The sequence below is a fragment of the Silurus aristotelis genome (assembly GCF_946808225.1).
Source record: "Silurus aristotelis genome assembly, chromosome: 24".
Lineage (NCBI taxonomy): Eukaryota > Metazoa > Chordata > Actinopteri > Siluriformes > Siluridae > Silurus > Silurus aristotelis.
Window position 1 is genome coordinate 12,401,634 of NC_139597.1, and position 13,509 is coordinate 12,415,142.

The window sequence follows — 13,509 nt, forward strand, 5'->3', positions numbered from 1 at the left end:
GTATCTGTGTATTCAATGTGACAGCTACACCTTGCCTTAAATGTTTCTCATAAGCCGAATCACACCCACTGTTTTTACACAATTCAAATGAAAAAACTATTAACAAAGCACATGACCAACCATTCTGCTCAGACATGCAGCATGAAAATCAAGCTAAATTGTTTCCATGGTAAAATCTCCCCAGACACAACAGAATCAACAGACGACCACAATCACACCATGACCTGCGGCCTGTGTATTCTGGTGATAATGTTGTTTCACAGTCCGAGCTTTAACAGAGGCCCGGGTAATAGGCAATCTTTAAATGAGCAACCCTTTATGTTGACCCTGTCAGGACCTTTTCAATGCTGCAAGAGCTCAGGAACCAATAAACACTAATAAACGGCTGTTCAACCGGTTCAACCTACACCCCTGCCAATTAAAGTCAGAACAGGAAAGCAAAGTTCAGCTTCTTAGAATGATGCGAACATGCACCTTTGCCAGGGACTGGAACACGAGAGCACCTCATTGTCTCCATCTCTTTAGAGCTACCCCCTAATTTATGTTCTCATTCTCTGGGAGCAGAAAACTATGAGAGAAACATAAACCTGACCCTGCATTTATAAACAACCTTATAAAAGTTGTGCACTGATAGCCGAACCCATTCTGTACCTTTTTCATGCATGAGAATAAAACAAGAAAAAAAAAATCACAACCAGGACTTGCGCTTTCTGAATGCCGGGTTAGCCTGTGAAACAATAATGCGTTATCCTAGGCTGAGATGAAACAGGACTCAATGGGCAGTAAAGAACACCTGTGGCTTTTGTAACGGACATGCACAAGACTTCTCTTAACCGCTGCACAAGCGGCATAGTTTCCTGTTTACAAGCTGGTGTTTTGCGTTATAATTTGAATTAAGTAACTATAGTTGTACCTTGGGGGCTGAGTAAAAACCAAATTTGTTCATGTATGAACTGTTTAATAATACAGAAGCTCAGTGACACGATTCTTTTGTTAATTCGCATTTTTTTCCTTGTTTCATAGAAAAGGCATTCTAACATGATCTTACAGACATTTGACAATCATCCTTCATTAAGTATGTGCTTGAATGCAACTGAACTTCTTAATACGTATTTTACTTAAGCGCTAATGCTATTCCAACATTTAACATTCACCCCTAAAAAAAAACAAAAAAGCTGCTTTCCAAATGTTTAATGAAGACAACTATAATATGGCACAATCCTATACCTAATAATGGGTTATTAAAAGCATTGATAATTACAAAAATAGTAACACTTCCACTACAAATACTCCTTTGAGTATTTTGATTCTCTTGATTCTGCAGTTCACATGCTTGCCAAATCACAGCATGGTGCTTTGAACCAACAGGAAAGCTGCATGTACTATTTGCTTCTTATGCTTAAGCTCAGGAGGCTTTATAGTTACGCTCGATAATTACTCGCCAGACAAAACACACTGTGGCCCTCTTCTCTATCTCCTATCTTTGGTTTATCTCAAACTAATGCTCTTCGTATCCAGTCATGTTTAGATATTTTTAATAACCATAGCAACTTAACTTTTACAGGTCCCTGCGTCTTGGACTTGTTTCCACGACTCCTTGGTCTTTTCGATGCTGTTTATATTGATATGCTCACTATCATAATTATTATAGAGCCTTCCGGAAACAGAAGTATTTAATTTGAGGTTACATGATATTTAATTTGAACTAATAATAAATGCTGGTTGCTCTAGAACTTAATTATGGATTTCACACCAGTGGCAGCTTTTGTAATTATACATTTTCTATTAACTATATTTAACCACTGCAATAGTATTTTATGCAGACTCATGACATACTTTAATACCTCTATGAAATTCAATTAGAGTCCAAGGTTGCAAAACTTCAAAGCATGGATACGTTGAAGAGGGTTAATTTCTTATGTAAAGCACTGTAATGTACTGTTTTACTCTTGAGGACATTCTTAAATAAAGCTACTGAACTGCATGGCATAAGGGTTGCGGTTTGCTCTTAAAAAAAGCAATACATTATTACAAATCTGTATACTAGAAATACCACATAGCTTTCAAATGTCAACTGCATAATAGGAAATTAACACATGCAACATGCAATGCATACAACCACCTTGGGCCTGCTCATGACCCACTGGAGTACAACCAGTAAAATACAGATAGGAAAAAGTGTCCATTGTGTATAATTGTACGGAAACACAAACAGAGGATAATGAGCAAAACACGAGCAGGAAGAGGATAGAGAGCAGCGTCTTACCTTGTTGTAGTAGTGAAGTTGAACAGAGTGCCACTGGCCATCGCTAACACCACCCGGTACAAAGGGTGCCACAGTAGTTTTAGACTCTCCTGAGAAAAAAAATAGAGAGCTGAATGAGACACAACATCATACAAAACCTTCATTAATCAACACTATGTACAAACTTCAATTTGTGTGGTTAACTATAATTGTAAATCTTTTCTAAATGAATTACACTCTTCCAAATATGTTCTGGCATGTCATGGAAATGTCGTTCTTTCTTTTCCGTCTGCATCGTGATCAGATGAAGTCTGGAGTCGTGTAGTGGCAAGAACACAAAACGAGAAGCTATCCATCATGCCTGCAAGTGGCAGGGATTTCTTTCTTATCAAAAGACTTCATTCACTTAGCTGTGCAACACCACCGACAAAGATTTACACTGGATTTAGAGGCATATTTACTAAAGGCAGGAGCCCTTTGGCAGGACTTCACCAAGAGTCAGTAAACAGTACCTAGGTATTGTGGTTTAGTTTCTCAACAAGATCATCAAAACACACTCAGTTATTTTTTTTTTCCATTTATAGTAAAGTAAAAGTGTAAAAAAAAAAACACAAAAAAAAAACACTTAAGGTTGCTAGTAGGTACCTCAGCTCTTCTAACATAGGATTTGTGCTTTAAAACTACATAAGCTGAATTTAATTACAGACTAATTTGATCAATTATCCTGTGAAACAAAAACCTCATTTGAAATTCAGAGCTAAACAGTGTGGTATTCCTTTGTCTGGAGGAAGATGCATGTTTCCTTAGAAGGCCACAGGGACACAAATGGCAGGACTTTCAAAAACCTATAAGTGTACATTTTGGCCATATGTGTGTGTTTGTGTGTGGGAGTGAAAAAGGAAAGCTTAATGAGTGCATTTGGGTAAGTGGGTGTGCCTCTTTGTAAATATGTGTATCCATTCTGACAGGATTAGATCTTTAAAAATATCTATTAATTCATGTTCATGAAGGAAGTCTGTACTAAATGTGATCAACTCACCTGACATAAGTGATCCCTGTATAAATAACAGAGCTGGGAGTATCTTCACAATATAGTTGCCACTTTTACACTAAAACTTATTGGATACTAGATTTTATTTAGATTTCTGTGAGAGCAAGTGAAGTGCCCTTATATTAAAGGAAATATGCAAAACCATTCCTATTTTATCTATCCCTACAAGATATAATAAAATATCAAGCAACAGGTCATTTTAAAATATCACCCAATCTTTACTTCTCAACGTGTTCTCTCATTAACAGAGACACAGATTCACATTGTTACAGGCACACCCCGATTTCTCTTTACAGCCCTGGCTTATATCACTAACAGAACCCGGAAGGGTTCATATATTAACCACACGGTACACTTATGTGGCAGCAAATAAGTCAGTGATATTCAAATAAGTAGAAGCTGAAACAGTTCTACTTATTGTCCAATAAGTAAGCCACCTGCTGAGAAAGTGAGCTGGATCTGCTCCTCGATAATCTCCACGGCGATGAAGTCGTGCTTCTCATTAAAGCGTCCGTTGTAAAGAAGCAGGGCGTTTATCTCTCGTGTAGCAAACCTGGGAAACGTAAACAGGGAAAGAACTTAAACAATACGATAACATCGGCATATGTGTTTCTCATCTAGCCTCCCAATAATATGTGAGAAAAAAATCTCAATATATGCAACTAGACAAAAAATTTTCTCGTGGGCCCCTTTAACTTTCACAGGAACTGTAAAACTCGTTTAGTGATAATGAGCAACAAAGGAAAGAAAAAGCAGCAAGTAAGAGAAATGAAGTGAGTGTAAGAGCAGTGATCTTGAGACAGGATGTGGCTTCTCTGCCATGGGTGTGGAGAGGGCAGACGAGTCAGGGAGCAGCTGGAAAAAGAGGTACACTGCAGGAAGACCCAGCCAACCAAGCAAAACACTGATAATGGTCTCTCAACTCAAACCCCATCCTGTTATTATACAGTGCATGAGAGCCCACATATTTCACTAATGACCCTTCCTTGACATTTATTGCATTCAACTCGTTACCTATGACTCGAGGAACATTAAAATAAACAGGCTAATTAATCACATGATGTCACTCTGCTTTAAATGCCTCAACAACAGTTACCAGACAATGTCTAGCCTGTACAAGATACAGAGATTATAGGTTAAATGATAAAAAAACATATATACACATATTCATCAACTAAAAAGTTCTTCAGAAAATAGGTTGGTCGAAGTAATTATGCCACAAAATGGAACGTAAAAACGTATAGTTCAAGAAGCTGGAATTAAATGGTGCTTTTGAAAAGCTTTCTTGTTTTTAAGGTACAGTGCAGTTGTTATTTTTGCTAAACTAGCACTCTATTAAATAGTTTGATAGGCAGTAAAAAAAAAAACGGCCAGTGACAATAATTGGGAATAAATAATAATCTCAACACAGTGAGAGAATAATTCGGAATAATTCACACCGTAGTGCACGACTGTTGGCTGGATGACAAAGCGCATACGTCTCTACACGTTCTAGAAGCAGACAATAGCTGCTGGGTTTTTTTTCGTGTTTGTGCAACCTTGCTCGTCCATAAATTATAATTTAGCAGTCTGAAAGTCAAGAAGCAGGCATGTCAGCGTGTAAACAGTGTGGAAACATGGGCAGGACTGCATAGTTACCGTAAGGAGGGGCAAAACGTTTTGAAGCACTTACATAAAAGAGATGGTGAAGTGGAACCTCTGTCTAAGGCCGCGAAAGGTGATAAAGGACTGTCCTGGGAAATTGCGTGTGGTCATCTCACAGTAGGGCTTCTCATACTCGCCGGATGGACACTGGCAGATGAAGCCCCCTACCAGCAGGTCCACACACTTCCCTCCATTCTTACATACACCTGGGACGCAGCGGCCCGAGCGGGCGTTTACCTCACAGTGCTCACCTGAGTAAGAACCGAAGCAGTTAAATGGGAACAGCTAATGTCAGAATTAATAGATGATTACGCAAGACCATTTCTAAAGACAGCTTCCCAAGCCACATGTTAACCAAATGACAACATAAGCAGGCAATTAATTCAGTTCACACTCCAGTATCATCATACGTTTTAGTTAGCATTGAATATGACCATACTAGTTTACTAGCTTACCTAAAAAGGCTACTATAAGGTGTGTCCATTGCCTAATTTTATATGTAATATAATCCCATTGCTACATATAGACCACAGTCTATCTTCAATTAGACTAATGTTTAGTAAATAACAGCGTAGCATAAGTAAATTACTAGCAGGTCAGTGTTAATGCCAACAAGATAGCAGCTAGCCTTATAAGCTATGAGGTCATGTTATGATATCTTTTTGTTGTTATTGTTTTAAACCATGGGATAACTTCTGGGATTTAAATAGCAAAATGATTAGCACAAATGTTTAAAGCTACCCTTTCAAAACAATTTACTAATCAACTGGACCAATTTGTACAACTTAAAACTCTTATGAAATTCCACTACCCTCTAATTTGACCAAAATTTAATTTGTACCAAAAATGTCATCTGTCAAGTATTTTCCCAAGTATTTTAAGCATTTTCTCTCTAATGCATATTGTGTGAAATGACAATCGGACCTTCATGTCAATGAAATTTCCTTTTAGCTCCACTGTAGATTGCTAATGACTTTAAAACTCCCTGGCTCAAAATCAAAGCTGACTTTGCTTTAGCTCCTCATTATAGCTATCCTTGTTGGCTCCGGTGCTTCTTGCTTCCGAGATGGACTTTCAACCTCATGGGGTTATGTGTCAATAATTATCCTGACAAGATCTGGACAGGGCCAGGTATGTGCTGGAGAAAGGGACAGGATGGTCATCGCTGTACTGGTAATGACCCCTGCTTTCCTCACTATAATCCCTTTCTATGTGGCAATTACATGGATCCATTTCACTCTAATGTGAGAACGAGAGCGAGAGGTAGACATTCAGGGTCCAGGTTGTCATCGTTGCTATAATGACCGTAGACTACCTGGAACTGAACTGTGACCTTCAAAGCAAAGGGTGCAATTACAATAGGCAGGAGGAGATGATTAGATTGTAACTGTCCCTCATAAGGAAGTAAAGGAGATGGCTTTACTTCAGGATAAACGTAGAGGCCACACACTATCAGACACTTACAAAAGAAGCCTTATAACCTACTGGCTATGGAAGAACCTAGATTTTGGAGAACATAGAAAAGAAATTTACTAAAGGATTCTTGATATATTGTAGGGTTTGATCTACTTTATCCATATAAACCATACACTTAATCTTTGATTTATTGTTTAATCTGAAAGCATGACAAATTGTTCAGAAAACTGCATCGATGAATCAATAGCATGATTAAATATGAACATTTGATTGAGTTTCTTTTGCTGTTGACTAGTACTTTTGGGTCTGGTTTTGTTTTTTGTTTATTTGGCAACTATGCTACTGATGAAATGATAATTATTTCTCTTATTTACTTGTGATCCGATTATCCGAGATGGTTGATAACACCAAGTCTGAACAGGACTTGGGAAAGATGTATGGGAGTAATGATCATTTGATCATTGTCATTTTTGAGATTTGTCACAAATAATTTTTTTCCATTTATACTGCAAAAAAAAATTTCTGTTTGGTAATTCTTTATGACATGGATTCCTGATTTAACATTTAAGAATTGTTTACACCACAGTAGCAACTGCAGCTACAACATCTAATATCTAATACGTCTAATATGAAAAGCATTGCTAATATAATTCATTTCGCTTAATATTTGTCTTAACTTGTTCTCATCAGTTTGGAGATAAGTTTCACTTTCCATTTGATTTTTTTCCTGTCTTGTGAAGTCAATCAAGAGTATCTGTTGTCTAAAGTGAAGCTCAGTGCCAATGGCAATTAATTGCTGGATTTAGCTGTTACATTTTCCGCTATCAGAGATGAGTTGAACACGAGTATTAACACATTGTAGCATACTGTATTATGTATCGCTGTATGTCCAAATGTTTTGAATTGGTAATAGTTAGAATATGCACCTCCATTTACATATCAATATGCTAAATATATTATCACATTTTCCACCACCACTGTTCCAAGATTTTGAAGTTGAAAAACAAGTGTCTAAAAATGACTTACCTGTAAAGTCCTCCAGACACTCACAAGTGTAACCACCCTCTCGACTCCTGCATCGGCCATTGTTACGACATGGTCCTGAATAACACAAGTCGATCTCTGTCTCGCAGTAATCACCCGTGAAACCAGGCGGGCAGCGACATCGCAGCCCATTGATTGGGTGGATGGGTCGAAACAGCATGGTGTCGGAGGCGATGAACGGTGGCGAGCTGTCGAACTTCAGCACGGATACGCACTTCATGTAGTTCTCACAGGGTTCGCGCAGGCAGATGTTGTCATCAAAGGGCAGCACGCTCTGGCTGGAGATGTGGCGCAGCAGAGTGCGGTTCAGGTAGATCTGCTCCTGAAGCTCCTCCGAGGGAAAGTAGCGGCCAGGGGTGCCACCGGGAAGCAAGGCAGAGAAGGTTACGTTGAGAATTCTGCCACCGACATCGCTGTCATTTTGCACATTGAAGATGAAGACACCGTCGCGAGTAGTTGAGAGAATGGCGGCCACGCCCTTGGTGAACAGGCCCAGTAGTGGCGACAAGAAGCGTTCCTGGGACATGTTCTCCAAGCGCACTGTGATACTGTTGGTCAGCATGTCGTCTGTGATGATGGTCACACGGAGGGTGCAGAGCGCTGTTACTTGGTGGAGTCCATCTGCAAGAGAGATTTTTTGGTTATTTAGAGCATATTTGAAGCTGAGGTGAGCAAGTATGCATGTTACAAAAAGCTGTAAGCTGCCTTCCAGAGCTCTGCTAAACAGCAATTTTCACCAGGATAATGATTGTGTACAAGATTCAATTCTGGACCAATTAGGCAAAAAAAAAAAACATAACGACATAATGACAAAGTACTCCTGCCCCTGAGAGTCTGGAAAGGTTACAAATAGGGAGAGCCAAAAGGAGCAAGATATAATTCACTTGTACACACATGAATTTGAAGTTCATCCACCTCTATAACTCCTATTTCTCCAGTTTTTGATTTTCAGTTCAAGTCTCTGTTCTGCTTTCTGGGTTTAACAGAAACACATTGCATGTTTAGTTTTGATATTCCACCGAAATGTACGCTCCAAAAAGATTTAGCAAGTCATAATTTTTTTAATCAATGTGTCAGGAAGTCCATTTGTGTTCCACTTAGGCATTAAAACCATAGTCTTGAGAGGATGTTGCTATTACCTGCACTTAAACGAAGGCCTTAGATCACTGATCTCAGGACTATTTTACTCTGGCAAGAAAACGACTGGGGAACAGGTGGGGTACCTAATTAGTACCCCTGCTGCTTATGAAGCATTTAAAATACAGTGGTGTCAGCTTTCAGAGTTAAATCACACTTCCTGCAACAAAGCTTAAAGAAGCAAAAAGACTCCTGTTGAATTTGGTTGTGTGTGCCAATAGAGTGAAGAAAGCCAGAGCTGGCTTGTTACTCTTTATGTATTGAGGACCATAATTAAAACATGCACTGGACAAAGAGCTAAAGGCTTATAAGTTTTTACTAAATTCATTCAAATTTTGAACAATTCTTTTGCTCATTTACTGAGTGAAGGACAAGGCCAGCTGTAAATGTTAAGGCGTGGGAACTGAGGAGACAATGGGTAAAACAAGGGCATGACAGAATCCATATCTGTTACACTCCACCATTGCTGCCCTCCCCACCTGCCCTGTCCCACTCTACAGCTACAGTGTTGTTATTGCACATGCTGCTACCAATGGGCCAGCTGATCTACCACACACACACACACACACACACACACACACACACACACACACACACACACACACACACATATATATGCATCTACCTCACTGCTGTTTCCCTCGTCCAAATCCCTAACACAAGCACACTCTCAAGATTTTAAAAGCCCAGGTTACAAAGGCCAAGTGATTCTTCCAAACTAAAGAGTGAGACTATGAACACTAAGCTGGCAGCACTTAGCTCAGAAAAACACTCAATGAGAACCTGCAGTCAAAACATCACTCAAGTATATTCTTGTTCTATTTTACCTCTTTAAGAGCTAGGACAAAACCCATTATCATTTCATTATCTTAAATTCACAGATGCATACACAGAAGCATGTTTCTATATACCTCCTATAAGTTAAATTAAACCCAATCAACTGTGATTTGTGAACTTTTAGCTAAAGCAAGCTAATTAATGAATTTAAATCTATTTAGAAATTAATTGATGCGACTAAGCATCAATTTTTATATGTGATTTTGAAGGCTCATTACTATAACAATTTTCCGTTTATATAAAGTAAAATGCAATAGGAAAGAAACAATTTGTTAGACAAACTGAACAAGTGAATTAATAAGAATTTCAATGCTGAGTAAAATAATTGTAATTATTATGAGTCAACACAGGTTTTTATATTGTCATTCTGTTTATACCATAATGTTGAATTCTTAAATCTGAATGGTGTATGTAAATGAGCTTGTTCATTATTATTGCATAATATATTTTAAAATCATGGTCAGTTTTCTATAACACATTATAAAAGAATAGTGTTTATGTTGAGGGGCTTCACACCACAGATAGTAAATTCAATCAATTTCTGTTATATTTAACCACTTACTTAATGCTTGAATTCTGTGATTTAGCAAAACCGACCATAGTCACATCCTACACATTGAGTGACAAAAGCAGAAATTTCTATTTTCTTTCTAAAGCATTTGTCTCTGTTTGTTTAGAGTCTATATTTAACCATTCAGCTGCTGGATTTAGCCCAGTCGAGAGAATTCTGGAGAGGTGAACACGAGGGCATTGCTGAGGATGTCATTCCAAAACCCCTGTGGAGTTTAAATCATTAACTGGATACTCAGCGCTTTGACGGATGACTTCAACAGCATGGGAGCAACAATGTACACAACGAAACCTGTCGCTACAGTGCGGCGCGTTATTCCGCTTCCTATAATAACCATAAAGTCATAAAAATGATGCCATAATTATAATAAAGTAATATAACTTAATCATGATTGCAATAACAACAAATTACAGGTGTTAGCTTATGATAAACAAATGTGAGAGTCCAATAAACTATGAAGCAATAATATTTTATAATGATATATCTCTTTATAACGCATACACACGTGTGAGTCAGCCAGTGTGTTTTTGTGGGTCAGATTGTGATCTGTGTCTGCACTGAGCCGATAATGCCAATGCAGGCTGTTGAGTCAGGCTTTACAAACCACTGCATAGGCCCGGCTACCAAAGTGAATAACATTGGGATTCTTGTACATGCATACACACACATACACACCCTGTCCTGTAACCCAGCCAAGCTAATACCATTTTAAAAACACTGATCAGGTTGTTTTGAGTACACATCCCTCACTTCTACAGGCATAAACAGGAAGGAATTTGTTTACCTTCTTATGTGCATAAGTAGAGCATTTTAAAATAAAAACACACAGAATTCCTATCAAGGGAGATTGAGGGCTAGCATTTGGTACCTAATGCTAATTCTTCTGTGTTTCTAGGTCGAAAGTACAGTACAGTACATTGAAATTCTCTCTTCGCATATCTCAGATTATAAGGGAGCTGGGCTCATAAATAATATAGCACCCAAAATAGCCGAGGCCCTTGCTCAAGGGCCCAAGACTAACAGCTTGGCAATATTAGGGCTTGAACCTCTGACCTTTCCATCAGTCACCCAGAGCCTAAACAACTGAGCTAATACTTCCATATAACTAAATCACTGGCATTCACCAGCAATCACACAATCACTTCAGAATTCCACATCCTGTCCACTTTCCTGACAGATGAATTTGATACACGTTTGTTCTTACTACTGCTTTCACTGAAACAGCAGGAAAGCTTAGTTTTCAAATGTTTCCTGTATTGACATTGTAAGAGCACAAAAATAGGAAATACTGCAGCTAAACCGTGTGTCTGGTATCTGAAGTTTAGCGCAATGTGGTGAAATTATCACACACTTCCCTTAATATTTAGTTGAGGTTACATATGTAGCTTTTTGTAAGAGCCATTTTTCTCCACAGCAGTTTGGTAGCATTCAGGTAGGATGTAGAAGTAGAAGAACTGAGTATATACTGAGTTGACACATACATCAGATGTGACTAGTCTACGGAAGTAAAAAATGAAAACAATGTCAGAAAGCAAAAGTGTAAGTTAATTTTAAATGAATTAAACATGCATGTGTAATTAGATTCCTAAACAAACAACAACCTGAATTAATAAATGTGGTGAGACATGCTGTCGGAACTGTTGAATTAGATACTTGTATAAGAACAGCAGAAACAATAACACAGCTAATGATTTAGCCAGCTGTTAATATTGCCTACTGCATTTTAACCAAAATCAGTAGATCCTTTTTATTTTTGAGTGAATAAATACTTAACTGGTCAAACATGCAGCAATCCACCAATCAGAGTAAAGATCGTGCTCTGTTATAAACTTGTTTTAATTGCCGCTTGGCAGTGGCAGATTTAGGCGACAAGAGCAAATCATGTCTTGCCGGTGGGCGGCATGTGGCATACACCAAAAAAAGTAAAGTAATCCCTTTTTTTTTTTTTTTAACCATTAATGGTTAACTATTAATCGTCAACTATTATCATGTCACGGTGAATGAACCTGGTGAAGTTCCTCCACCATCACCTCTATATGTATGTATATGTACAGAATATATTGCTTGTGTAGAAACCTTATCACATACAACAGGGGTATAATTTACAGTTTTTTTCCCTATTGCTAAAATGAATAAAAGACATTTTTGTAACATCTAAATATCAGCAGGTCATTAAGCTGTTATAAAATCCTGTTTCACTTAAATAGCAAAACAGAGGAACTGCTGAAGAACCTTTTAAACTATGCAAATTTGAGTATCGAATCCTTGGAACGAAACACAAAAAATGTTAACTAACTAGAATGTTCAGAAACCTTTTTTCATTTAATTAGATTTCAGAGTGTAAGAACTGATCCAAACTTGTAAAACCCCCCGCAGGTGTTTTCTATAATTTGTGACAAATGAACTCTTGTCCTGTCATCACACAGCACCACCTAAGCGCAGAGAATCAAAACAAGTTATTATGTGAGTCCGTAATAAATTACTGTTATAGACTGGAAGACTTTGCAAGAGCCAATGAGAGCCAGGTGCAATGATAACCAGCCAATCGCTCCCTTTACTTCACATGACATTCAAACATTTGAATCATAACACAGAGTTGAAGCTCCTCCTCTCAGCCAGCAGCTTTGTGGAGGCACATCTACTCACCCCTCCCTTCCTCTACTAACCGACCTTTTCTTCAGGTGAGTTCAATACAAAAGGTGGTTCTCTCACTCTTTCTCTCTCTCTCTCTCTCTCTCTCTCTCTCTCTCTCTCTCTCTCTCTCTCTCTCTCTCTCACACACACTATCTGTTTCTCTCTAAGAGCACTGGAACAGAACTTATGTTACTTCATTATAAAATATATATTATAATAACAGCTATCTAATAAACAATATACAAGTTACACTGACATCTCTTATGAAACAGGGTCTCTCTAAGGCATAGGGAACAAATGTACAGTTGTTTGTACTGTTAACAAATTAAAATAAAATAATGAAACTGTGGAGAACAAGACAACAAGGAACAGAGCTCCAATTTCTCTAAAAATGATCTTTCTCTAACGAGATCTTTAGCCTTTTAAATGAAAACACGTGTCTTAATGATTAACCTCAGCACTCTCAGTGGAATGCAGAGACACCTGCAGAAACCAAATAAATCACTCAATTTGACCCAGTATGCTAATAAAATAAGACATGGATAGAACATATTTTGACAGTAACACATTTGGTGCTCAGCAAAACAAATAAAAAACTGTAGATGGCCAAAGCACAGACACATTTAAACACACACACACACACACACACACACACACACACACACACACACACACAGAGACATACGCTCACATTTCAAGCCATCTTTACACCGTGAGGTAATATGTGATAAGCTGCAGTGTGCCAGATGGGACCATGCTCTTAATAAACGAGCAAAATGAGATTACACCTCACTGACATCATTGACACCTCCTCCAGCCCCAAACGCAGCACAGATGGGAGACAAGGGTGGTTTTCCACTCCTCTCATTCTTTCTCGTCGCTTAGTTTACCTTTTCTTTTTTTTAAACGCTTTGTCTGTTTTACCTGATC

At 38.2% G+C, this 13,509-nt stretch overlaps 1 protein-coding gene across 9 annotated transcripts in view; it reads right to left on the reverse strand.

Annotated features, from left to right (window-relative positions):
• celsr1a (cadherin EGF LAG seven-pass G-type receptor 1a) overlaps positions 1-13,509 on the reverse strand; it is a 77,517-nt gene that overhangs the window by 40,959 nt on the left and 23,049 nt on the right. For all 9 annotated transcript variants that reach the window (XM_083528241.1, XM_083528239.1, XM_083528238.1 and 6 more), the window contains exons 2-5: positions 7,383-8,021; positions 4,969-5,191; positions 3,734-3,849; positions 2,267-2,355 (exon numbers count right to left, since the gene is read on the reverse strand). In XM_083528241.1, coding sequence (XP_083384367.1) covers positions 2,267-2,355; positions 3,734-3,849; positions 4,969-5,191; positions 7,383-8,021 — 1,067 coding nt within the window. The remainder of the gene's footprint in view (positions 1-2,266; positions 2,356-3,733; positions 3,850-4,968; positions 5,192-7,382; positions 8,022-13,509) is intronic.